This window comes from Eschrichtius robustus, chromosome 9 (assembly GCF_028021215.1).
Source record: "Eschrichtius robustus isolate mEscRob2 chromosome 9, mEscRob2.pri, whole genome shotgun sequence".
NCBI lineage: Eukaryota > Metazoa > Chordata > Mammalia > Artiodactyla > Eschrichtiidae > Eschrichtius > Eschrichtius robustus.
In genome coordinates, this window is record NC_090832.1 from 53,649,996 (window position 1) to 53,677,029 (window position 27,034).

General features: G+C 35.8%; 1 protein-coding gene across 8 annotated transcripts in view; it reads left to right on the forward strand.

The window, feature by feature from the left end:
* ATG5 (autophagy related 5) overlaps window positions 1-27,034 on the forward strand; it is a 126,461-nt gene that overhangs the window by 26,725 nt on the left and 72,702 nt on the right. For all 8 annotated transcript variants that reach the window (XR_011074983.1, XR_011074982.1, XR_011074980.1 and 5 more), the window contains 2 exons: window positions 3,530-3,608; window positions 20,088-20,250. Coding sequence is in view for 2 of the 8 variants with exons in the window: in XM_068551374.1 (XP_068407475.1) it covers window positions 3,530-3,608; window positions 20,088-20,250 (242 nt within the window). In the remaining 6 variants the exon portion in view is untranslated. The remainder of the gene's footprint in view (window positions 1-3,529; window positions 3,609-20,087; window positions 20,251-27,034) is intronic.

Consider the following 27,034-nt stretch of genomic DNA (forward strand, 5'->3'; position numbering starts at 1 on the left):
TGTGTATGTGTGTGTATATATATATATATATATATATATATATATATATATATATATATATTTAAGTCACTTTATAAATAACTTAGAGAAGTATAAAGGAATGGCATATAACAACTTTATTATAGAAATTTTAATAAGCATTTAAATATAGAAATTCAAATTTTCACTCCATGTTTTCCTGGTTTCAAAGGTATATATATACCAGAAGTGGGCAATGTCCTCAATTCAAGTTACTGCTCATTAGTTGTCAAAAATTCAAATAGACCTCTATGAGGTTCCAACTTGTCATTACTTCTGGCTCTTCTTGAGTTTAACGGCAATGCTTTACGAAATTTAAAAAGCCCTAGATCGTGATTTTGTTGTAAAATAATTTCTTTATTACATGAGTAAACATCCTGAATGAGCAGTCCAATTGTTTTTAATTTCTGCATCATCTAATTCCTCCCAGTCATCTTTGTTTACAAATCTGGCTTTAATATTTGCCCACTTAACTGTCAAGTAAATTGCAGTGTACAAATGGCATTAAAGATAAGAATACTGATACACATCCTTTTAGCAAAATGGGATGGTCTAGGTTCTAGTCATGAAATACTGTATGAAGAAATCCTTTCTTTTGAATGACTAAGTGGATAAGAATGCCATATGTCCTTAGAAATACATTGTTTATGCATTAGTTCTTGAGTTTTATAAAATGCACCTAGGATATCATCATCTAAAGACTCATACTCTGAGATTTCACTTATATGATCAGTTTTACCAATGTCATTAAAGTCTAAAGTACTGCTATCTGTCTCTTTGCAACAATCTTTTGATTTATCTAATTATGTAACGTCTTCCTCTGTCAATATAGGTGGAAAATAAGACATTTTGAATTTTCAGCTGTATTAATGAGAGATAAAAGCAGACTCCAAAGGTGGGGTCTGCATCCTTATTTTATGCTTTTTGAAATATGATATAATGTTTTAGGTGACAAAGTAAGAAAATGGAAGAAGGATGCATTATTATATCTTTCTTCTAGGCATAACATTATTCTTCCAAATTCTTATTATTTTAATCTTTTTTTTTTGTTAGGAATAATTGATAGTAATGATGAGATAATCCCTAGAATGATGAAATAGCAAAACGTTTCAAGATAGAGGAAAAAAATAAGATCACTAAGATACCACAATATATCTTAGATTTGTAAAAGGGTCCGGTGAGTTCATATGGCAGTTACTAGACAGAGTTTTTTTCTTCTTTATTCTTAAGTGAGTTTTCTCTGTGATTTTTGGAAGACTTTTAAGAAAGAATAAAAGGGGGGACTTCCCTGGCGGTCCAGTGGATAAGACTTCACCTTCCAGTGCAGGGGGTGCGGGTTTAATCCCTGGTCGGGGAGCTAAGAGCCCACATGCCTCACGGCCAAAAAACCAAAAACATAAAACAGAAGCAATATTGTAACAAATTCAATAAAGACTTTTAAAATGGTCCATATCAAAAAAATCTTAAAAAAAAAAAAAGAATAAAAGTTATAAAGTATTAATCTTAAAATAGAGCTGCTCAGAAAAGAAGTTCAGAACCTAAAATTGGGCCCATTGGATCTTCATGGTATACCAAGGGTTAACTATTCTGTGGATCTTTGATTTATGCATTCAGCAGCTATTAGCTACTTTGTTCAAGATTCTGTGCACTTGCAGGCCTTTTCTTTTTAATACTGAGGGTAAAAAAAATAACTGATTATTATGAGTCTTTTCATGTTTAAATGGTATTCTAACTCAAATACTTATTATTTATTTTTAAGGTTGTACTTGATTTTATGTGACTGTATAGATTACTTGAAGATAATATTTGATTTTACTTTAGAATTTGTATATAGTTCCATTTGTGAATGGTGGAGAACGTGTACAACACTGAATTGCTAGTCATTTTATGGGGTTACTGGTGAATCTATCCAATAGGTCAACTACATAATTTGCTAAAGAGATTCTACAATTATATCTGCAGTGCTGCATAGAGTTTGGAAAGCAGTATGCTCTATTACTTTAAGTACCCATATTCATTCTTAACCTAGTTGCACGTAACTCAGAGGGACACGAGGACTAAAAAGGTCTAATTTGTAAAAGTGCAGGGCATTATGTAGAGCCTGTGCAATTTTAAGAGGTCAGAGAGAAGGATCAGAATTGGATAGAATCTATAACTTGTTTATAGTGCAATATCTTTGTTTTCTTTAATTAATATTTTTATTTCAGTTTTTAACTGAGACTGGAGTTTTTCCTGATTAGAGAATTTCCTAAAGGAAGCATTCTGTAATTTAGTTAATTCAAGATTTACTTCATATTCATTCCTAGTTATGAAGGATTTGTGTTAGATACTGACTTTCGATTAGAGAGAAGTATGAGGGTTTTATTAAGAGAGACAACACATATATGACTAAAACTACGCACTGTTTTATTTTGCTAGCAGGGCATTCATCTTAAATTCATTCTAAATAAATATATGATCTCTAATGACTGATGATTTTTCCACAATTATATTATGTAGATGTAAGCAAACATAAATAGTATTAGCTAATATTTGAATCTTGATCAGGTAATGTATTTGGGTCACTCATTTGGAAGGAAATTAGATGTATTTTCAAAGTTTTCCACTCTTAAATCTAGGAGTAATTCACTAATATATTATATAGGAAAGAACAGGACTGCACATAAAACCAGGCAGTCTTCTTTTTGTCTTTGTTGGGAGGATTATTTATTCTGATTCACTGATTAAGCTACTTTAGATTCTTTAAAAGGTTGTAAAAAATAAGGTTTGTCCACTGAAATCTGCAAGGTTTGTATTATTAGCTTGTTTGTTACTAAATAATTTGCTTCACTGTGAGTTATGGTTATATTAGGAAATGTTCTCTCATTTAGGAAGTCCCAAATTTATTATTAAAAAAAAAAAACAAACTTTAGAATTAGGTTGCAGAAGAATATTCAGTGACTTTGGAAAATGTTCACATATTGTTATATGAAAAAAGCAGGTTATAGCAGTCTGTAAAGGATAAGCCTAATCTATATTTAGATATGTATGCATAAAGAAAAGACTGGAAATTTATATACTGTAATGTTAATAGTAATAAGTACAAAATAGGTGATTGCATGCTGTTTTAGGTGCTCTTCTCAGTTCTTAACATTTTCTAAAATTTTAAGTTGTTTTTAAAGAAAAAACTGGTTGCCCAATATGAATGCTTGGATGATAATTAGATGTGGCAGTACTGTGACATAACAGTGCTCATGGCTGATAAAAGGTGCCTTAGTACAATTTCATTATGTCTATTGAGGATTCCCTGGGGAACGGTATGGTTAGAAAAAAAAAAACAAAAAAAAAAAACCACCTGATGCCTAGAAACTATGCCATATTAGCCCAGGCAAGTAACTGTGTAAAACATTACCTTTCTGTGATTTGTGGTTAAAGTCCCCTGATATTTGATGTTGAAACATGGCTGGAAATTTATTTTGGAGTTGTAGTTTAAATATTTATTTTATCTCAAAATATACTCTTTCATTTTTAGGCATTATCCAATTGGTTTGCTCTTTGATCTTCTTGCATCAAGTTCAGCTCTTCCTTGGAACATCACAGTACATTTTAAGGTATAGTTTAAATAGCGTTTCCCATTTGTCCCACTTGTGGTACTACTTAGTAAGTAGACTTAGAGTAGAATTTTTTTTTTTAAGTTAAGTTGTTTATTGCTTTTCCCATGATACTTTTTATTTGCTAAGCTGCCATTAGTGTTTATAAAATGCCTTTCAATTTCTTCTTAACTCTTGCCAGCACCATTTAAACATTTAACGTATAAGTGCCTATTCTTTGTTGGCGCTGGATACACTATGTTTAAAATTTATAATATTTTGGAATATTTATATTCATTAAAAAAAAATCTCAAATAGGAAGAACAAAATCCTGAGTGCATGTGGGCATGGGAATGGGGAAGGAGGCAACCTAACACTGAGTAACTCTAAGGCTATTTTGATGGAATGAAAAGAAGCGTTAGGAGACAGAAATACAAAGACTTGATTTAAGTCTGTTTTGAGAAATATTAATTCCTGTAGTTTTTGAGTCCAGGCTAGATTTATTGTAACCTAATTTTGTCTCATTATTTTATAAAGATCTCATCCCTCTTTCTCACTGAACACCCTGATTCTCCATCCTCCACCCCACAAGCAAGTACTGCTAAAGGATTGAACCCCCACTATTAGTTGATCACTAGGCAGTGATTCTCAAATGGTGACATATAGTGGGAGGGAGACATGCTAAGAGTTTCAAAAGTCATTTAGGTGTCTGATTTGCTTTCCCATTAGGGTCACTTATTCAGAGTCACTGCCCAAAGGCTCACCCAGTCTTCCTAAGTTACTTTCCTTTCCGTTTTACTGAAATTGAATTTGTGGGGCATCTGCATTTATTTCCCTGTTATTTGCACTAATATACTTTGCACAGCACCATGCTACCACAGATGTTAGTTACCACGGAACCATACAGAGTGAGGACATGGTTCTAATATGCATGAGTCTCAGTTACCATGAAGAGCAAGGACTGCCTGTATGTATAATAATTTAAATTTAGAATGGTAGGAAGGTAAAACTACTCTAAGCATAATAAGTGTAGAGGTTCCATATTGCCTAACAGGTCTTTCCCATTATGTTGAAAAGCATTTCCAGTAATTAGATTGTGTGCGTGTGTGTGTGGGGTGTGTGTGTGTGTGTGTGTGTGTGTGTGTGTGTGTGTGTGTGTGGAATGCACTCTAAAAGACTTTGAAATCTAGGTTAAAATATATCATAGCTACCCACTTATTTATTCATTCAACAAATACTGAGAGCCTTCTGTGTGCCAGCCAGGCACTGTTCTAGGAGCATGGGACATATGAGTGAATGATACAAAAGATACTCAAACAAAGTTTATGGTACCTAGTTGGCATTGCCTGCTAGGCCCTCTGTAATTATTGGTTGAATTAGTTGATGGATTGTAATAGTGATAGGAAAGGCTTAGAATTCTTATGATTGGTATAGTGTCATGGTTCTCAGAGTGCTTGATGGACCCAGATCCATGGGGATTCCTATTTCCATAATAATATTAAGATGCTATTTGCTCTTGCCACTGTGTTTAAATTTGTACTGATCTGCAAAAGCGATGGTGGGCAAAACTTTTGGCACCTTAGCACAGAGCAAGGCCCTGTACCAAAATGTGCTAGTGGTCGTTGTATTCTTCACCACCACACACTAGGACTGTTCTGGGTGAAGCGCTACAAATTATTAATTATTATTAATCTTGACTCTTAAGTACATGTCTTTTTAATCTCATGTGGTGAAATGGGAATACACATAAAGCACTTCTGTATGCCAAATACGATGGTTGTCTTAAGGAAAAGCGTTGTGCCCTTGTTTACTTTGAGAGCTAAATGAGCCACTTTTCTCATGAAACACCATTTTTTATTTGAAAGAGTGACTGAAAAACTGTGGTTTATTCACATTTGGGTATTTGTTAGATAGTTTCTTGAAAACAAACAAAGTGACTTCTCATTGCAGAGAAAACAACTGACAGTATTTGTTTCCAATGATAAGATTTGCACTTTTAAGTGAAAATTAGAATTTTGGAAAACATGTATCTGTCACCATGAGCTTGACAGCTTTATTATTCTCAAAGAATTTTCTGATGAGATTGGTGGTCATTTTAACAAATTGATTTTTAAGAAATTTTATGTAGTGAAATATGAAAACGTTTGGAGATGGCCTACTTTAACTCAGTAAACAGATACTTTCCAAATGATCAATGCATTATGCTGAGAAATTATTATGCATGTGTGAAAGATCTGTTCAAAGTGCACGGCTAGCATCAGGAATTTTAATGTAACAGAGGTCAAAATGTTTATTGATGTGTTTTCAGATTCCACATTAATGTTATAATAAACTATGCTTATTGAATTAATGTAGTATCAAAAAAGAATATCCATAAATCTGAAAAGACTATTAAAATACTACTTTTTCCAACTACATATTTTTATAAACCTGTGTAATTACATACTTTAACCAAAACAACTGCACAGTATTGAATGTGGAAGCAAATAAGATAACTCTATCTACTTCCCATTAAGCCAGACGTTATAAAGGTATTTGCAAAACTGTACAGCAGTGCCGGTCTTCTCCCTAAATTGTTGTTGTTGTTGTCGTCCTGAAAAATATAGTTATTTTTCACAAAAATACAGTTTTTGTGTTGACAGGTAATGGGTTTGTTCTTGATATTTTAAAATGAATTGCTCTTTGGGATCCTTAGTAGGTCTTACATTGTCTTCCCCGATGGAAAGTTTATTAGAGAAATTAAATAGAAAGCAGAATGTTAGAGGATGTTTTAAATTTGCTCCAACTACCAGCGTGTTTCTGTCAGCTGCTCTTACTCTTTCTGACCCTGGCTTGTGTTGGAGGAAAATTATTGCCCAGATTTCTTTCTCCCTATACTAAGTTCCCTTTATTTAGGGTTATAAGACCTGGTTTACCACAAAGGTTGTCCTCAGGTATTTAATTGATAGCTTATACGGACTGATGTAGGCCCACATCCCCTTGTAGTGCCTTATGGCTTTTGATTGATTATAATGAAACTGAGTAAGCATTAAATTTGCAGGTAGAAAAGCAATGCTTTTAGATTGAGGAAGCAGGTTTTCTTTAAGTTTCTAGAAAATAGTTTCTCATCAACAGGTTAAATTTATTGAGTAACAACTTTCTGTCAGTTGATGCATCAGTATTTTATCTTTCATGATTTTGTATTGAGTGTGTCAGATGATGTGTGTGCTTTAACCAGACTGCTTAGAATTTTTCTTTTACAGTTGCTTTCAAAGATATTGATTTTAATTAGATTTTGTGCAACACTGAAGTCTCCAAGAGATTCCCCCACCTCCATCACACACATTTGGGTCAGTTCATAGTTCACACTGAATTCTTGGGGAGAAAACCTGTTAAAAATTTTTCGAAAGGACATATTTTCTCTAATTTTTAACTGACTTTGATGCTTGTCATTTGAATAGATTCATAATGTTTATAGTAAGTGAATTTTAATGTCTAGAGCAGTGCTTTTCAAAATTTAATGTACGTACAAATCACACGTGTGTCTTGTTAAAGTGCAGATTTTGATTCTGATTCCATAGGTTTGCGTTGAGGGCAGAGGTTCTGCATTGTTAACAAGTTTGCAGTGCTGTTGATCCACCAGACCATGGGTTGAATAACAAGAGTTTAGAAAACAATGCAGATTTAAAAGTTAGTGTTGGACTTCCCTGGTGGCACAGTGGTTGAGAATCCGCCTGCCAACGCAGGGGATATGGGTTCGAGCCCAGGTCCAGGAAGATCCCACATGCCGCGGAGCAGCTAAGCCCGTGCGCCACAACTACTGAGCCTGCACTCTAGAGCCCGCGAGCCACAACTACTGAAGCCTGCGTGCCTAGAGCCTGTGCTCCACAACAAGAGAAGCCACCGCAATGAGAAGCCCATGCACCAGAACGAAGAGTAGCCCCCGCTCGCCGCAACTAGAGAAAAGTCCGTGCGCAGCAGCGAAGACCCAACGCAGCCATAAATAAATAAATAAATAAATAAATAAATTTATTTTTTTAAAAAGTTAGTGTTGTGTACAAAACCAAAAGGTTGTAAAGGATGATTCAGAAAATTGTTTTTGTAGGAATTTTTATATTATTTTTTGAATTCTGAGAGAGAAATAATATGCAGTTGTAAAGTGTTAACTACTTTAAAACATGTAGATTTACTTTGCTTTCTTTTTCTGTTTACCAAAACAGGAATGAAAAAGGTATCTTCTTCATGGTTTTCTTAATTAGCTTCAAGGACATTTTTGATTCCTAAATCTGATTAGCCTCCTGAGAAAATTATTTTATTTCTCTTTCCTCAGCTTTTATTTTTAAAAATTCAAACCTGTATTAGAAAGATTGAGAGTCGAACACCCACAAACCTTTCACCTGGATTTGCCAATTGTTATTTTGCTACCTTTGCTTTCTCTCTTTTTTTTCTTTGATATTTCATTATTCCTATAGGCATTTTGCTTGCAAAGCTGCATTATGATCAAAAGGTTGCTTACAGTATATGCAGTTTTTAAGGAGGGAAGTTAGTAGTGTGATTCAGACATTTAGTAACATCAGATGAAGAGATCTTTAAAATGCTCAGGTCTATTGCATATCTATCCTAAAAAAAAATTAATGGAGTAAAAAAACCCAACAATAATTCAGTGTTTTTCTTTTTCTCTTAATAAAATGGTGCTAAACTGATTTATTTAGGTTTTGAAAAGAACAGAAATTTAAATTTTGAATCTTGACAGTGATTATTAGGGGTCAGAGCTCACATTTGCTAGGCAGAATTGGGTCAGCATTAAGGTAGGTGTTTCTGTGTAAAACACTGCTGAATGATCGTGACCAGACAAACTTAGGTTTTTGGATCAAGGCACTCTATCCTTCCTACGGTGCATGGGAAGACACTACCACTGGTCCTGACTATACCTGTAGGACTGACCGCACCCTTTTTCTGATGGACAAGTTTTCTTATTAGGCCAAGAGCCACTGTGTCTCTATCTAAGGTAATTTACCACGTCCCTGCTCCTTCCACTGTGTGTTGATGACATAGATCTGAGGTAGCTTTCCTTGTTCTTAAGTGCACTTCATGGTCTCTCCTATGCTTCTGCTGCCTGTACTTCCCAGCTCTAAATATTGGTGGCTGTCTTGAAGTATTTTATCAGTAGTGTATTATATTATCTGTCTATCACGGTGGGACAGGTCAGCAGAAATGTAGCAGCTTAGAACAGCACACGTTTATTATCGCACAGTTTCTGTGGGTCAGGCTTACCTGGATCCTCAGCTTAGTGTCTCACAAGGCTGTAGTCAAGGTATTGACTGGCCTGTATTCTTGCCTCGAGACTTGAGAATCTGCTTCCAAGTTCACTCAGGTTGCTGGCAGAGTTCATTTCTTTGTGATTGTGGGACTAAGGGATATATCTTCTTGTTGACTGTTACCTAGAGGCTGTACTCAGCACCTACAGGCTGCTTGAAGTTCCTTGCCATGTGGGTTTTCCCAGCATGGTAGCTTACTTCATTGAGTCAACAAAAAGAGCCTCTAGAGCTAGTCTGTTAGCAAGACCAGAGTTATATAACATGACTTAATCACAGGAGTAGTATCCATAATCTCTGCCACATTTTTTTTTTTAATCTTTAATTTATTTTTGGCTGCTTTGGGTCTTTGTTGCTGCGTGTGGGCTTTCTCTAGTTGCGGCGAGCGGGGGCTACTCTTCGTTGTGATGCGCGGGCTTCTCATTGCGGTGGCTTCTCTTGTTGCAGAGCACGGGCTGTAGGCGTGCAGGCTTCAGTAGTTGCAGCACGTGGGCTCAGTAGCTGCGGCGCACAGGTTCTAGAGCGCAGGCTCAGTAGTTGTGGCACACAGGCTTAGTTTCTCCACGGCATGTGGGATCTTCCTGGACCAGGGATTGAACCCGTGTCCCCTGTATTGGCAGGCGGATTCTTAACCACTGTGCCACCAGGGAAGTCCCTTTGCCATATTCTTTTGATTAATACAGATCACAGGTTCTACCTACACTCCAGGGGAAGGGGTTACAGAAAGGTGTGGGCACCAAGAGGTTGAGATCACAGAGGGTCACACATACCTAAAACTTTATGAAATAAGGTTTGTTTAGTCATTAAATTATATATCAAATATTTATTGGGGTTAACATCTGCTTTCACCTCTGACAGAGTAAGTGGATTGTATTTTTCCTCTAGTCATAAGCAGCTATAAAGCCAGACAAAGTATATGAAGTAGAGCTGTTTTCAGGCACTGGATGTAGAGAGAAAGAGAACAAACGAGGTGAGCCCCGCATTTAGCCCATCTCTGTGCTTCAGGGTAATTGGCTAACTATGTCATGGGGAGTGGAACTCAAGCAGAGCAAGGAAGTTCTGCTGAACTGAGGGTGCAGAGATTGGAGTTCTGGGCTGCTGAAGCAGCTGGAACTTGTTAGACAGGTTGTTGAAGAAGAGGGTACGTACAGAAGTATGAGTTCCCCAACAGTGCTTGGCTGAGGGTTGGGCTGTACACGTGTAGGTGATGTTCCTTAAGGCCTAGTAGAGAGTGCATGTTAGGGGGTTAAAAGTGGGAGAAATATCATAATACCTGGAGATGTTGGATTTCAGCCCATCCAGAGTGGAGAAAGACCTAGTTAATATATTGGGTATTAATCTTAGATTCCTGAAAGGCTGTGCTTTTGGACAGGTTTGGCAAGTTATGGCCTGTGTGCCAAATCTGGCCCACTGACTGTTTTTATATGTCCTGTGATCTAAGGATGGTTTTTATATTTGTTAGTGGCTGAAAAGAAATTAAAAGAAGAGTAATATTTTGTGACATGTGAAAATGATGTGGAATATAAATTCTAGTGACCATAAATAATGGATGGATGCAGCCAGCCATGTTAATTCATTTACATACTGCTTTTGGACTACAACAGCAGAGTCGAGTGCTTGCTATAGACATTGTATGGCCCACAAATAATACATTTACCATCTTGCTCTTTACAGACAAAGTTTAAGTCCTCTTACAGAGTAAGGATTGCTCTGGATCTGCCCTAATAAAGCCTAAAATTAAGCCTTTTTAAGATCAAGGAGAGGCTCCAGGCAGAACAAACTCAACAAGAAAGACAGTATAATCTAGAATCCTTACACCATATTCACAATGTTTAGCATACAATCGTCTATTACTAGACATGCAAATAAGCAGGGAAACTTGAACCATATCAAGGGGAAAAATGCTGTCAATAGACATTGACCCTGAGATAACCCACATTTGGAATTAGCAAAAAATGAATTAAAGCAACTATTAAAAACTCAGTGACTTAAGATAACAAAATTGCAGAACTGAAAACAGTATCTGAAATTAAAAGTTCACTGATGGACTTAACAGTGAATTGGAGATGGCATAAGAAAGCTTCTGTGAACTTGACCGGTCCATAGAAATTATTCAATGTAAAGAACTGAGAGAAGGAAATTGGAGGGAGGCGGGGACAGAGTCCCAATGACTTCTAGGATAATATCAAGCAGTCTAACATACATGTAATTGGAGTCCTAGAAGGAAAGGAAGCAGGACATGGGTCAGAAAGAAAATTTTAAGAAATATGATTTGACTCACATTTCCTGGTTTCAAAGCAACAGTAAACACAACTACATGGTACCAGCAACTAAAGTACAAGCAACCAAAGAAAAAATAGATAGATAGATAGATAGATAGATAGATAGATAGATAGATAGATAATAGATAAATTGGACTTCATCAGAATGCAATACTTTCTGTGCTTCAAAGGAAATGAAAAGACAACCCACAGAATAGGAGAAAATATTTGCAAAATTATATATTTAATATGGTCTGGTGTCCCGAATATATAAGGAACTGTTAGAATTTAGTAATAAAAAGGTAAATAACCCAATTAAAAATGGAAAAAGGATTTGAGTAGACATTTCTCCAAAGAAGGTATATAAATGGCCAGTAAGCATATGAAAAGAAACCAAGCATAATTATTTATAGTTGCCAAGACATGGAAAAAACCTAAGTGTCCATCAACAGATGAATGGATAAGGAAGATGCGATATATATATATATATACAATGGGATACTACTCAGCCATAAAAAAGAAGGAAATTTTGCCATTTGCAGTGACATGGATAGACTTGGAGGGCATTATGCTAAGTGAAGTAAGTCAGAGAAAGATAAATACTGTATGATGTCACTTATGTGTGGAATCTAAAAAATAAGACAAACTAGTGAATATGACATAAAAGAAGGAGATTCACAGATATAGAGAACAAACTAGTGGTTACCAGTGTGGGGGGAGAGGAGACATAGAGGTGGGGGAAGTGGGAGGTACAGACTCTTGGGTGTTAGATAGGCTCAAGGGTGTACTGTGCAGCACGGGGAATATAGCCAGTATTTTGTAATAATTGTAAATGGAAAGTAACCTTTAAAAATTGTATAAAAATAAAAAATGAAAAAAAACCACAAAACCTCAGCATAATTAGTCATTAGGGAACTGCAAAGAAATACCTCAGTGAGTTACCCCTTCATGCCCACTAAAATAGCTATAATCAAAATGTTGGACAATAACAGGTGTTGGAGAGAATGGGCTAATCGGTACTTTTCATATGTTACATGTTACTGTTGTGAATGTAAAATGCTGCAGCTGCTTTGGAGAACAATCTGGCAATTCCCTCAAATGATTAAGACCTGCCATATGACCTACCAACTCCATTCATAGTTACATACACAAGGGAATTGAAAACATATGTCTACCCATCAACTTGTACATGGTTGTTCATAGCAGCTTTAGTCATAAGAACCAAGAAGTGGAAGCAATCCAGATGCTTATCAACTGATGAATGGATATACAAAATGTATATCCATACAATGGAATATAGTTTGGCCATGAAAAGGAACGGAGTACTGTTACATGCTGTAGCACAGAAGAACCCTGAAACATCATACGGAGCCTGAGCAAAAGGAGGCAGACTCAAAAGGCTGCACTTTATATGATTCATTATATGAAATGTCCAAAATATGCAAATCCATAGAGACAGAAAGTTGAGTAGTGGTTTTCAAGAGCTGGAGGGAGGGCAGAATGGGGAGTGACTGCTTACAGATACGAGGTTTGTTTCTGAGTGTTGAAAATATTATGTAATTAGATAGCAGTAATGGTTGTACAGCTTGTGAATAGAGTTGTCCCTGGGTGTCTGTGGGGGGTTGGTTCCATGACGCCCCTCTCCATGACAAAATCCGCTGGATGCTGAAGCCCCTTATATAAAATGGTGTAGTACAGTCAACCCTCCGTATCCACAAGTTCTGCATCCACAGATAAAACCAACTGCATTTTGATCCGTGGTTGGTTGAATACATGGATGAAGAAGCTGCAGGTATGGAGGTCAACTGCATACTAAAAACTGCTGAGTTCTAGTCTTTAAAATGGTCAATTTTAAGTGAATTGTATATGAACTATATCTCAATTTTTTAAAAAAGAAATAATGATTAATAATTTTCCGAATTTGGGGGAGAAAACAGTCTGTGTTAAAGAAGATCAGCAAATCTAAAGCAAGTAACTATGTAGAAAACCACATCCAAGCACATCATAAACTGCTGAAAACCAGTTATAAACAGAAAATCTTGAAAGCAGCCACCAAAAAAATGACACAAGAGAACAATAGGTTAATGATGGGTGACTTCTCATCAAATAGTGAAGAACAAAAGAAACAAATATTGAAGAACAAAAGAAAATGGAATGACATCTTAAAGCACTGGAAGAAGCTACAGGCAGGAATGAAGAACACTAGAAATGGTAAATAAATAGAAAAGATTACCTCTTTTAACTTCTTTAAAAGAGAAATGACAGTTTAAGGCAAGAATAATATCATTTTAAGGAAGGGTTAATAATGTCTAAGTAAAATATGTGGCTGCACTTATCTAAAGGATGAGGCCACTAAATCTTCAGTTAGCTATGGGTCAAAGAAGAAATCACAAGGGAAATTTTAAAAGTATTTCAAACTGAATGATAATGAAACACAACATATTAAAGTTTGTGGGAGTCACCCTAAGCAGTGCTTAGAGGAAATTAAAAACTTTCTATAGTAGGAAAACATAATTTCTGATACCAGGAATGAAAAAATGGGATATTTCTACAGATCTTATAAACATTAATAGGATAGGAAGAAATATCATGAACAACTTTATGCCAGAAAATTTGACAAATGGACAAATTCAATGAAAAGAAGTAGCAGATATGAATAGCCCCTAAATATATGTAGAAGTTAGATTTGTAATTTAAAAAAAAGTTCTCACAAAGTAAAATTTCTTGCCTAGTTTCGTGATTGGTGAATTCTGTCAGATGTTTAAGGAATAAATAATGTCAATCTGTAGGCTTTTTCCAGAAATAGAAGGGGAGGGAATATTTTCCAATTTGTTTTACAGGCCAGAATAACTCTGATACCAAAACCTATTAAAGATATTAAAGGAAAATTGCAGACCAGTATTTCTAATGAACTTAGATGCAGACACTCTCAAGAAAATACAAGCAAATCGAATGCAGCAACATAAAAAAGGACAATACACCGTGACCATGTTGAGATTGTCCCGCAAATACAAGGCTAACTTCAACTTCATTATCAATGAATTGATTTAATTCAATTCAGCATATTAGCAGAAAAAAGAGAAATGATTTGGTGAATAGCTGCAAAAAAAGCTTTTGACAAAACTCAGTACCTGTTTTTCATCAAAACTCTTAGCAAGCTTAGGAATAGAAGGGAATTGTCTCAATTTGACAAAGACTAAATATGAGAAGCCTATAGCTGAAATCATGCTAAATAGTGGTTTACTGAATGTTTCACCCTAAGATCAGGAAAAAGGCAAGAGTGTCTGCTTCCACCACTTCTACATAGTTTTGCTCTACTGCAAGATACATATTCCTAAAAAGTACTGTGTTGTTAAAAATCAGAGGAAACCCCAAAACTTCATTAATGACAAATGAAAAAGATAGGAACCTAATAAAAGCACAATTTTACATATGTTAAATGCTTAAGGAATACATAAGTACTACAATGAATATGGCACTCTGTGTTGAAAAAGACTGGAAATTTGCTTGTTGAAATGAGCATTGGAAAGGATTGCAGCTTGTTAGTTATTATGAAGTGATAGGAGGAAGGTTATCTGAAATCAGACAAAATTGTAACATAAGATGTGGATGAGTGTAGCTCGTAGTATGAATTGAAGTAGTGGATCCATTTCTGAGGTGTGTGTGTGTTTTGTGTGTTCTGATATGGTTTGGTTTAGCTGGGTGCATTTTTTGTCTTCACCTACTATTGTGGACAATGTTTACAAAAGTAAACATGAAATTTACATTGTTCAAATTGTTCCCTAATATATCATTCACTTTGGAACACATCCAAAAGATCTAAACAGGCATGTGTATGCACACACACATGTATATGTGTATATATATGAACAGATATATGTATGCTATGTATATGTATGTTCATGTGGGAATAATCAATTAGCACATGAAAAGGTGCTCAGCATCATCAGTCATCAGGGAAATGTGTATTAAAAACCAAAATGAGATGTTGCTTCACACTCAGTAGAATGACTAAAATTAAAAATACAGTACCCCAAAAAAAGGAATTCCCTGGTGGTCCAGTGGTTAGGACTTGGCACTTTCACTGCCCTGGGGCGGGTTCAATCTCTGTTCAGGGAACTAAGGTCCCGCAAGCCACACGGTGCGGCCAAAAAAAAAAATTCTGACAGTACTAAGTTTGAGGAATGTAGTAACCAGAACTCTTACATTGCTGGAGGGAGTGTAAAATTGTACTTTCATCTTGGAAAATAGTTTGGCAGTTTTTAAATAAAGTTAGACATAAACTTTCTTTATGACGACATTTCTGTTTCAAGGTATATACTCAAGAAAAATGAAAACATGTTCTCAGAAGACTTGTACACTAATGTTCATAGCAGCTTTCTTAGTAATAGCCAAAATTTGCATATACTCTTAATGTCTACTAACAGGGTTTTGGATTAACAGATGGTGGTATATCCATTCAGTTGTACACTACTATGCAATAAAAAGAAACTAACTATGGATACATGCAGTAACAAAAATGAATCTCAAAAACATGCTAAGTGAAAGATGCTAGAGTACACAATACCGCACATCGTATGATTCTGTTGATATGTGATTATATTATAGGCAAACCTAATCTCTGGTGATACAAATCAGATCAGTGATAGCTGAGGTTCAAAATGGGGGAACTGATTGCACAGGGCACCAAGGAACTTTTTAGAAGGTGATGGTAATATTCTGTATCTTGTTTGGGCTGACGGTTACGCAGTATCAAAATTCATCTAACTGTATGCGTAAAATTTCTTCATTTGGCTGTATGTGAAATCATATCTCAATAAAGTTACTTATTTTTAAAAGTTTTTTGAGATGACACAGACTTGAGAACAGTCTTGGTCTCTGTCTTGAGGAGCTTTAAGAGTACGGTGACATAAAATATAAGTGATATTATAGGGTCAAGTATAAGGACTTTGTGAACATGGCCTAGACTTGGGGAGTAAGGGAAATTTCCTGAAGGAAGTGATATCAAAACTGAATCTGAATTTTGAGGAGGATTTTTTTGGGGGGTAGGCATGTAGGTGGTTGAGAGATAGGCAAGGAGAGTGTGCCAGGCAGAAGAAATAGTTTGTGTAAAGGAACAGAAAAGAGAGTATGGCTGAAAGAATGTCTGAGCAGATGACAGATATTCAGGATCGTTGGAGCAGAGACTGTATGTGGGAGAGAAGGGAAAGAGAATGGAGTATGTGAAATGCGAGTAAGAGATTATGCTGGAGAGGTTAGCAGAGAGAGAAATCATTCGAATGTTGAAAGCGTCAGAAGTTTGATTTTATCTTAAAAGTAGAGCAGAGCAGCTGAGTGAGAAGACCAGATTTGCATTTTAGAAAGATCAGCATGACTCCAAATGTGAAAAATGAATTAAAGAGGGTAAGATTTGGGGCATGGGATCCAGTCACGAGGTTTTTCAGAAATTTCACATAGTTGTTAATTTGTACTAGGAAAGTGGCATTGGGAATGTTGAAAGTGAATGGATTCAGATCTATTTAGGATGTAGAGTCAACAGAACTTGATTGGATGTGGGAGACGGGGAGAAGGAGGAATCAGCAGTACATGGAAAATGTTTTTTTGTTTTGCTCTATTGTCATAATAGAGCTTGTAATATTATTATTAATAGACTGAAAAGGCTTTTTTTCCTACTAACTTTGTAACTAGTTTTAATGTTTCGTTTAGTGTTATTTGGTTATCTCTAATGCGTCTGGACATACTCCAGACTGCCTGGATTAATATTTTAATTAAAGGACACAGGTAATAATATATAAGTAAATGGAACCTTTCAGGAAAAAAGTGAAATTAGATCTAGTTTATTAGGATTCTGACTTGGAAGATTAATGAAAGCAAGTAAACATGGTGTTAAAGTCGCTGCCTTTATTTGCAAGAGTTTGGACTGAAAAGATATGGACTTAAACAAAAAACTGCTCATGTATATGAGAAGAGATTTAGAAATGTAATGTAACAAATCAAGAGTCTGCATGTAATTTTATTGTGAAGCTTTCAAAAAAAGATTTCCCACCCCAGCCCAAGCTAATCATGGAAAGAAGAGCATTTCATGAGTAGAAGCTGAGGGGGCTTTGGGTGAGACATCTGACACTGTATTCATTGCCACAATTAATTCAACTGCTATGGCTGCCTAAGCAGGTATCTCTGTTTTTCTGTTACTGCTCTCATGCTTCCCCTGAGTTCATTTCATTAAAGAGTTCATCTGGAGATAGGGCATTCTCTGTTGAAGGGTAGGTGTACAAACATGCACGCTCTTAATAGACCCCCTCTTTTGCTGTAAAGACTAGGCATTTGGAATTGTCAGCTATCAATTATAGGTGTCAGCATTGGTTAAGTTTAGAAACCTGCAAAGCAGTGGAAGTCTGGGAAAAGCAAAACCTCAGTACCTTCTCTGGTTACAAGAGCCATTGAAGGAATTAGCAGCCTATGCTGATGCAACACTAAAAAATGGCAGGATTTTTTTCCTCCTGATTTTTCAAACCAGTGGTTTGAGAGATCATAACTCCTTTTTTTTCATAATCAGCTTGTATACAATTTTAAGAAATTCTAACGGTATTTAAGCTTAAATAGGTCATAAATTAAACTACATGAAAACAATATTTTCTTTGAAATATGAACTTTTATATTTTCTGCCACTCATTCATAGCCAAAGTGGATAATTAGCAGTGTAGTGAACTGTACAACAGGGGTCCCCAGCCTTTTAGGAACCGGGCCGCACAGCAGGAGGTGAGTGGCGGGCAAGTGAGCGAAGCTTCATTACCCCCTGAACCATCCCTACCACCCCGCCCCAACCACTGCCCAAATCCCTTCCCAGGAAAATTCGTCTCCCATGAAACCGGTCCCTGGTGCCAAAAAGGTTGGGGACTACTGTACAATGACTGAAAAAGCCCTTCTAGACTTCCCTGGCAGTCCAGTGGCTAAGACTCCGCCCTTCCACTGCAGGGGGTTGCAGGTTCTATCCCTGGTTGGTTGGGGAGCAAAGATCCCACATGCTGCACGGCCTAAAAAAGTAAAAAATAAAGAAAGCATTGGTCTGAAAAAGCCCTTCTAATTTTATAGATCAAGTATAACAAAACTGAAATTTTCTTAAATACAAATAACTATCATAATGCTAATCCATTTGACTGTAATAGAATTGATATGATGTACACTTAATTCTTTGTCCTGGTCAGGAATCCAGGGCAAATCCCTTCAGTCTAGCTAATTCAAAGCAAATACAGCTGATTGTAAAGTTGCTTATGGCAGGGACACTCTCTCTGCTGTCCATATCCTCTCTCATCTTTTAGTTTTATCTGTCCCTCATATTCTCCTTTTGCCTTTTCATTCTTAAGACATTTTATATTTTCTCCTATTCTTTGCCTTTGTGTGCCTGTGTCTGAAAGCATCCATCTTAATTCTTTATGGACTTCTAGTTCAAGAGCACCATGAATCTGGAATCCATTTGTACCTAGAGAGACAATTTGATTGTCTCAGCTGTTTCCTTCTGCCCTAGGCAACTGTGACCAGCGGGTAGTTATATAGTGGCTTACCGTTTACTCAGCAGAAACTGTGAGGCTGGATTCTATGAAAATAGAAGGAGGTGTGACTGATTATTGGCATTTAAAAAATATGCTTTAGGAGATAGCCATAGGTAGTCAAGTGCCTTTTCCTTTGGTAGGAGGGCATCTATGGTAAATTTCCTAATCATTCAGGAGCTTTCCATGACTTGGATAATTGAATGTTGTCTATTAATACAATAACATGAGTAGGCTATAACTAAATGCTATTTTCTACCATTATTATTTGACTCCATTTTTATTAAAGGACTTATAGAACAATGTCTTTTTTTGGTAAGATAATGTTCGAATATAATCATTAAGTACATATTTAGGTCTTAGGGAGGAAGTGGTATTGCATGGTGGTTTAAGAGCTGGGACTGTTGAGTCAGACTAATTCTAACTCCACCACTAGCAAGCTGTACAATTCTATCCACTCCCAGAGCTTTATTTATATATTTTTTATCTGTAAAATAGCAATAACAATAGTGTTTACCTCGAGTTGTTAGGAAAATTAAATGATTTAATCCAGATTAAAGTCTTAGTACGATGTTTGTCACATACTAAGTGCTCAATTAGAGTTAGCTATCATTGTTAATATCTTTCTTTTTTTTTCGGTGAAAAGTGCATGTCATCTCATTTACATAACTGCTTATTTGTCCAATGATCATTGCCTCAACTGCCTAAAAGATTCAGTGAAGGTAAAGAATGTAAATTTAGCTGTTTGACCTTACATTTTAACAGCTTTGTCAAGCTCTAATTGACCTAAAGGAAACTATGCATGTTAAAAGTGTACACTTTGATAAGTTTATACCACAGTTTATATATTTGTTTACCTGTTGACATTTAGGTTGCTTCCTGTGTTTTTACTGCTACAAATAAAGCTGCTGTGAACATTCATGTACAAGTCTTTGTGTAGACATATGCTTTTATTCCTCTTAAGTAAATACCTAGTTGTAGAATGACAGGATCAGATGGTAGGTGTCTGTTTGCTTTTTTAGAAGAAACTACCAAACTGTTTTCCACAGTGTTTGTACCATTTTACATTTCCATCCACATTCTTGCCAATACTAGGTATGGTCAGTCAAAAAGCTATTTTTAAAATTCTTGCTCTTTCATATCTTTTTTCATGTTGTATAAATGCATACCATATCACATAAGGATTATTTGGAAAAAGTGCAGAATATGCCAGACAGCTAAAGATTTTTAAGTTAATTTTAAAACGTATTTGGTGTTATACTAAAATCTCTTTATTGCAAAGGTAAGAGGTGGTTTGCTTAAAATATTGGAAAATTGCAGGAGATAACAATTCTTTGAAGAGCTAATTTTGTAATGTGTGTACCTGTTTTATATGTGTATTTTTTCTTCCTTTGATAGAGTTTTCCAGAAAAGGACCTTCTGCACTGTCCATCTAAGGATGTAATTGAAGCTCATTTTATGTCTTGTGTGAAAGAAGCGGATGCTTTAAAGCACAAAAGTCAAGTAATCAATGAAATGCAGAAAAAAGATCACAAGCAACTCTGGATGGGTTTACAAAATGGTAAATATAACAATGTTTAATTTCATAATACCACTTTATGAAGTATGAAGTAACTATAATCCTGTGAGTAATTGGTACCTCTTAGGGTTGGTGGTACAAGTTTAAATTCCAGCCTCTGTGCACAGAATTTCACAAAGAAGCTACCTTTGGTCATACCTTTCTTACATTGTACCCTTCTAGCATCCCTCTCTTCCTGGATTCCCTAGCATTAGACAGATTGCTTTGCCCATAATATAAGACAGTATAAACTTCCTGTGTTTAGCTTCTGGAAAAAGTGCCCTTAGTCCTAGTCACGATCCTTCTGGAATTGCAACTGAATACCCTGTGTATGTACCAAAATACCTCCGCCTGGGTAGGGCACAATCTCTAGTCTCTGCTTTCTCAGAACAGGAAGCCTTGCTTTGTGCTCAGATTCTCTCTCTCCTGGCTGGGATTTAGAAAATACACTCAAGGAAAAAGCTGAGGGGACTCTGCAATTTACTGATGTATTCTTCTTCTTAGCCATCATAGTTCCTTAATCTTGCCTGCATTGATTGCCCTCCAGCGCCTACACACAGTTCTGTATACAGGCAGTTCTCACTTCGCATGGGTCAAATATGCATGAATTTCAGTTAACATGCTTTAGTTAAATAATGCCAGTTCCCCAACAATGTGGCTCAAATTTCATTTGTCATGGTGTATTAACTGTGAATAATCACATAAAGTACAATTACATAAGAGTTAGCTCTTCAGTCCACTCATTATGTAACAACAGATACATATCATGATCAGTGACCGGTCACTTTCTTTCAGTGTCTGTCAGTGAATCGTCGTTATGCCGCTGTTATTTAATTCACTCACAGACAGCAAAGCATGCAGTTGTGTTGCCTCCTTGTGTCCATTAAAGATTTATTTATTGATTTATTGATTGATTGATTGCTATGTTGGGTCTTCGTTTCTGTGCTAGGGCTTTCTCTAGCTGTGGCAAGTGGGGGCCACTCTTCATCGCGGTGCGCGGGCTTCTCACTATCGTGGCCTCTCTTGTTGCGGAGCACAGGCTCCAGACGCGCAGGCTCAGTAGTTGTGGCTCACGGGCCTAGTCGCTCCGCGGCATGTGGGATCCACCCAGACCAGGGCTCGAACCCGTGTCCCCTGCATTAGCAGGCAGATTCTCAACCACTGCGCCACCAGGGAAGCCCCCTTGTGCCCATTGATAAGCCCACATAACATTTTGTAAAACTGGATAATTGAAAGAGGGAATTAGCCAAGAAAGATGAAAGTGTAGCAAAGAAACAAAAAGTGATAATGCTGGAAGTGAAATTTGAATAGAAGGTAGTGGAATTATAGAAGACATAGCTAACTGTGGGGCTGTTGACACTACCACCATTTGAGAGACTTTAGATATGCAGCCCCAGGAGCTTAGTGAAGGCAAACTCTTCCACACAAATGAGGGAAGTGGTTGTGATGAAAAAGATGAAGTTATCCCAGAAGGAGTGATACTGGCAAAAATATCACATTAAAGGAACAGGGATATCTCATGGTGTTGAACGTGCAAGTAACATGTTTGAAGTTGATCCAAACTTAGAAAGGAGTATGATAATTTGCCAAGGTTTAGGAAAGATGCTTGCTTGTAAGAAAGCAGGCACTATTCAAACTGTGCTTAAGATTTTTACAAATAAAGCACTTTAGTTCTCCATGTTTCTAATGCTTTAATTAGTGTACTGTTAAACACAGTACTAAATAAATATTAGTTTTATTTACTTTTTTCATTTTCCTGTACATTTATAACCATCAGAGTTTTTAATATTTTGAGAATTTTCTAAAAGATCACAAAGCAATCATAAATTTTCCCATTAACTATTAAGATCACTTTGCATGGTTTTATGTTGCATGGTCATTTTTCTAGTCCTGCACTACTGTGCAAAGCAAGGACTGTCTGTATTTTGTCCATCTTCGATAGTTGTTTTTGGACAAGGAGTTGGTACAATATAAGCTGCTCTTTCATGGCAACAACTAGAATAAGAGAAGACCCCTCTTTCCCCCTTAAAAAAAATTTTTTTTAAAATGTGATACAGTTTTATCTTTTGGACTGTATCATTACCATTTCACAGAGTTGTCTGTAGTTATTTAGTATTTATTAAACTTTCATTATGCAAAATACAGGGCATTATCTGTGACTTCATTAGTACAAAAGGTATGTATTTTATGACAGTGTGTCCTGTAAATTAAATTTTCACATTTCTTTTAAGTTTCTTAGATTTGACCCAAGTTACATGGAGTTGCTCCTTAGTTTCATATTTGTACCTCTGATATTTCTTAATTAGGTTGTAAGTTTTGCAAAAGGAAGGCACCAGGCCTTTCACTTCATTTATATTACTGAGTACACATATTCTTATTAAGTGATCAAAAGAGTTTACAACCCCTTAAGAAGGTGTACTTTTTCCTTTTCCTGGCTGGCTATTTGTAGATGAAGTGACATTTTAGGAGGCTTATGAATAAGAGGATTGCTTAAATGGAAGAAGACAGGAATGTTCTAAAGAGAGAAGAGATCTGAGAGTAATTTGTCTTCAGAATTTAAGTAAATAATTTAGATGAACTTTTAAGTAGATGTTCTTGAAATCTATTGTGAGCATGGTGAGTCAGCTATAGAGAGCCCAGGGATTCAGCAGAAGATTCTAAAAATGATTGAACTGTTTCAGTTGGGGCATTAGAGGATTAGGTATGGAGGGTGATGGGTAAGAGTTGTGGAAATAACAAAGGTGTGGTTTTTAGTCTCAGCTCTTCTGGTAGCTCCTGAGGGCAAGTCACTCAATCCCTTTTAGCTTCAGTTTCTTTATCTGTAAAATAAGAGAATATCTGCTATGTTTTCCTATAAATGTTTTTAGAAGCTTTAACGAAACACTAATACAGTTTATGTGAAAGTGTTTGAAAGGAAGTAAAGCTGTCTTGATAAAAAGAATTATTGAGAAGTCACTTTGAGACTCTAGAACAGGGGTTGGCAAAAAGTGTGGTCATGAGCCAGCCACCTGTTTTTGTAAATAAAGATTTATTAGAACCCTGCCACACCAATTCATTTATGTAACATCTATGGCTACTTTCATGCTACAACAGCTGAGTTAAATAGTTGTGATCAAAAAAACAAACAACCCAATCCCAAAATGGGCAGAAGACCTAAATAGACATTTCTCCAAAGAAGATATATAGATTGCCAACAAACACATGAAAGGATGCTCAACATCACTAATCATTAGAGAAATGCAAATCAGAACGACAATGAGGTATCACCTCACACCAGTCAGAATGGCCATCATCAAAAAATCTACAAACAATAAATGCTGAAGAGAGTGTGGAGAAAAGGGAACGCTCTTGCACTGTTTGTGGGAATGTAAATTGATACAGCCACTATGGAGAACAGTATGGAAGTTCCTTAAAAAACTAAAAATAGAACTACCATATGACCCAGCAATCCCACTACTGGGCATATACCCTGAGAAAACCATAATTCAAAAAGAGTCATGTACCACAGTGTTCATTGCAGCACTATTTACAATAGATAGGACATGAAAGCAACCTAAGTGTCCATTGACAGATGAATGGATAAAGAAGATGTGGCACATATATACAATGGAATATTACTCAGCCATAAAAAGAAACGGAACTGAGTTATTTGTAGTGAGGTGGATGGACCTAGAGTCTGTCATACAGAGTGAAGTAAGTCAGAAAGAGAAAAACAAATACCATATGCTAACACATATATATGGAATCTAAAAAAAAAAAAAAAAAAAATGGTTCTAACGAACCTAGAGGCAGGACAGGAATAAAGACACAGAGATAGAGAATGGACTTGAAGACACGGGGAGGGGGAAGGGTAAGCTGGGATGAAGTGAGAGAGTGGCATGGACATATATACACTACCAAATGTAAAATAGCTAGTGGGAAGCAGCCGATTAGCACAGGGAGATCAGCTCATGCTTTGTGACCACCTAGAGGGGTGGGATAGGGAGGGTGGGAGGGAGACGCAAGAGGGAGGAGATATGGGGATGTATGTATATGTATAGCTGATTCACTTTGTTATACAGCAGCAGCTAACACAACAGTGTAAAGCAATTATACTCCAATAAAGATGTTAAAAAGTAAAAAAAAATAGTTGTGAAAGAGACCATGTGGCCCACAGCTTAAAATATTTACTCTCTAACCCTTTTAGAAAACGTTTGCCAGCCTATAGAAGGTTGATTAAACCAACAGCTTGTATTTATCATTGATCTAGAGCATGACTCACAGTGTCACATGTTCAGAACTTGGTATAACTTAAGGTATCAGGCTTAGTCTAATAACTGCCTTCATTGCTATTTTTTTATATAAAAAAATATATTTTTTTATAAAATTCGTTTTTTCCTATTTTTGTCTTAGCATATATTCTTTCCTGGATATATGACTATTTTAAAGTTATTTTTATTAATTTAACTTTTATTAAATTACTTTTCAAATTGAGTTTCATTAAATCCAACTTAAAATGGTATGTGGTTGAAATAGATTTTGTTCCTTTTTTTTAGCTATAAATTATTTTCGTAGCTATTATGTTTGGTTTTATTGGTACTGCTAATGATTGAGTTTACACACTCAAAATCCTACATGTGGTATCCTGTGGAGACCTTGATAGTTTATCTTATACTTTTTAAAATTGAAACATACATTTAGAAAATCTTTGGCTGGGTAAAGGTTGTTTGTAGAAAATATATTTTGGGGTAAAATGTTGAATGTTACCTACATTAAGGTAAATTGGTGAAAGGTGGGTATAGTAGTTCATTCTGTTCCTTCTGCCTAGAATAACCTTTCCCTCCCTTTTTGTCTATTTAATTCTTACTTAATGTTTTAATGCTCATCTGTCTTGTCACCCTCTAAGTGAAAACTTGCCTCTTTCATTTTTTTTTTAGCCAACAAACTATTTATTGAACATCTAATATGTGCCTAACACTATGCTAGGAGCTAGTGATCATCCAGCAGTGATAGAACAAACATGGATCCTGTTTTTGTGAAGCTACAGCCAAGTGGAGGCAGAACTATTTATATTTTCATGCTCTCATGGCTCCTTGTCCATTCATATGCATTCTTGCTCTCATAATTCACTCTCTGTTATAGTTATGGTTTATGTATTCTGCTAGAATATAAATTTCTCTTGGTTAGAGTGTATCATGCATTTTCTGTATCCCCAGCACCTAGTATATTCTTAGGCATAGAATGGACAAAATAAATATTGACTGAGTGACTCCTTTATTTTAATCCTACCTAGTACAACAAGGAAATACTGTTAACAGCTTTTTATAAATAGATTAATATTAGTATAAAATAGAGGAAGTACCTTTAAATTTTTTAATTATGGAAGTGGATTTTATGTTTAAGAATTTTTCCATCCAAAAGAAAGTCTTACAGATTTGTTAGGGCAAAGACATTTCACCTGTTGGTTAGTGTAATTGTAAATTGGTCGGAATTGAGACAAAGCAGATGGTAAATTTATTTCATTCAGAACTGCACCTGTACAGCATAGCAACTAAACGATTTAAACAATTTTTGAATACTTTCAAATGCTAATTTTAATTTTTCAGATCTCTGTGAAAGAGAAATAAGAAAAGCTTTTGAAACCAAGAAAGCTCATTTAAGACATACTGTGCCTTTCAGTGTTTTTTATGGGTTTTCATTTTAGATATAAAAGTATTTAACCTCCCTGTGAAACAAAGGTAATGACCACAAAAAAAGAGAAGAAAGTAGCATTTTTATTATTTATGAGGCACTTGTCACTATATTTGCAGGCTATTTTCTATTAAATGTCAGGAGGTTTTTCTTATAAGCTAGAGATTTGAGGAAATCTCTAAAAAATATTTTTAACATAATATATGACTTAGTTTTCAGCTTTGGTTTTCTGAGTATACTAAAAAAGAAAAGATGGCATCAAATAAATTCCATAGACCTTCAAATAAATGCAAGTTTTCACTGCTAAATATTGAAAATTTACATTGTTTATAAAGTATGGTTAATCCTTTTGAGCTAAGTAATTTTTTAGAGAAATCAATTATTTGGTAGTGTACCATTTTAACTTAAAACTGGTTTTTAAGAGGAAATAGTGATTAGCTTAAGGTGAATTTTATGATAAGTCATAGCATTTTGAAAATACTTTTGTTTGGTGGGTGATGCAAAAGAAATGCAATGGTTATAACATTATAACCATATAATGGTTATAACAAGCTTATATGATAGAGACAGTTGGGTTGTGATTGCATTGCTTTGTTTTTATCAGTTGCAATATAGTAGTATAAGTAATGGACTGAGAATCTCTTGGTCTGAGAAGGAGCATTGGACTTGATCTTTCTTTGCTTATCTCCTATTGGTTGTGTGGCCATGGCAGATCACTCTTCTGAGATGGAGTTTCCTTATAAATGTCAAGGTGATGATACCTCACAAGACTCAGATTCAAAGACTGTCCAGTGGTAATCACTTACACCTGAATTCTGGTGATTAGATATTCTTGATTCCAGAGGATTTGCTGGAAGAATAATTATTGTTTATTTCTCTCTCGCTCTGTCTCTCTCTCTCTCTCTCTCTCTTTTTACCTCTCCCTCTTTCCCTCTCTTCCTTCCTGGTCCTTTCAAGCAGGACTTAGGTAAAAGGCAATAGATAACTTTCTAGAAATACATGTGGTCATAGAAAGACTACTAAAACAGAAAGACAAGAGATTTTTGGACTTAACTCTGTATCTTGAAGCTTCCATTTCTGTGCTGTTATCACAGTGTCAGTACTGTTCTAATGTGTA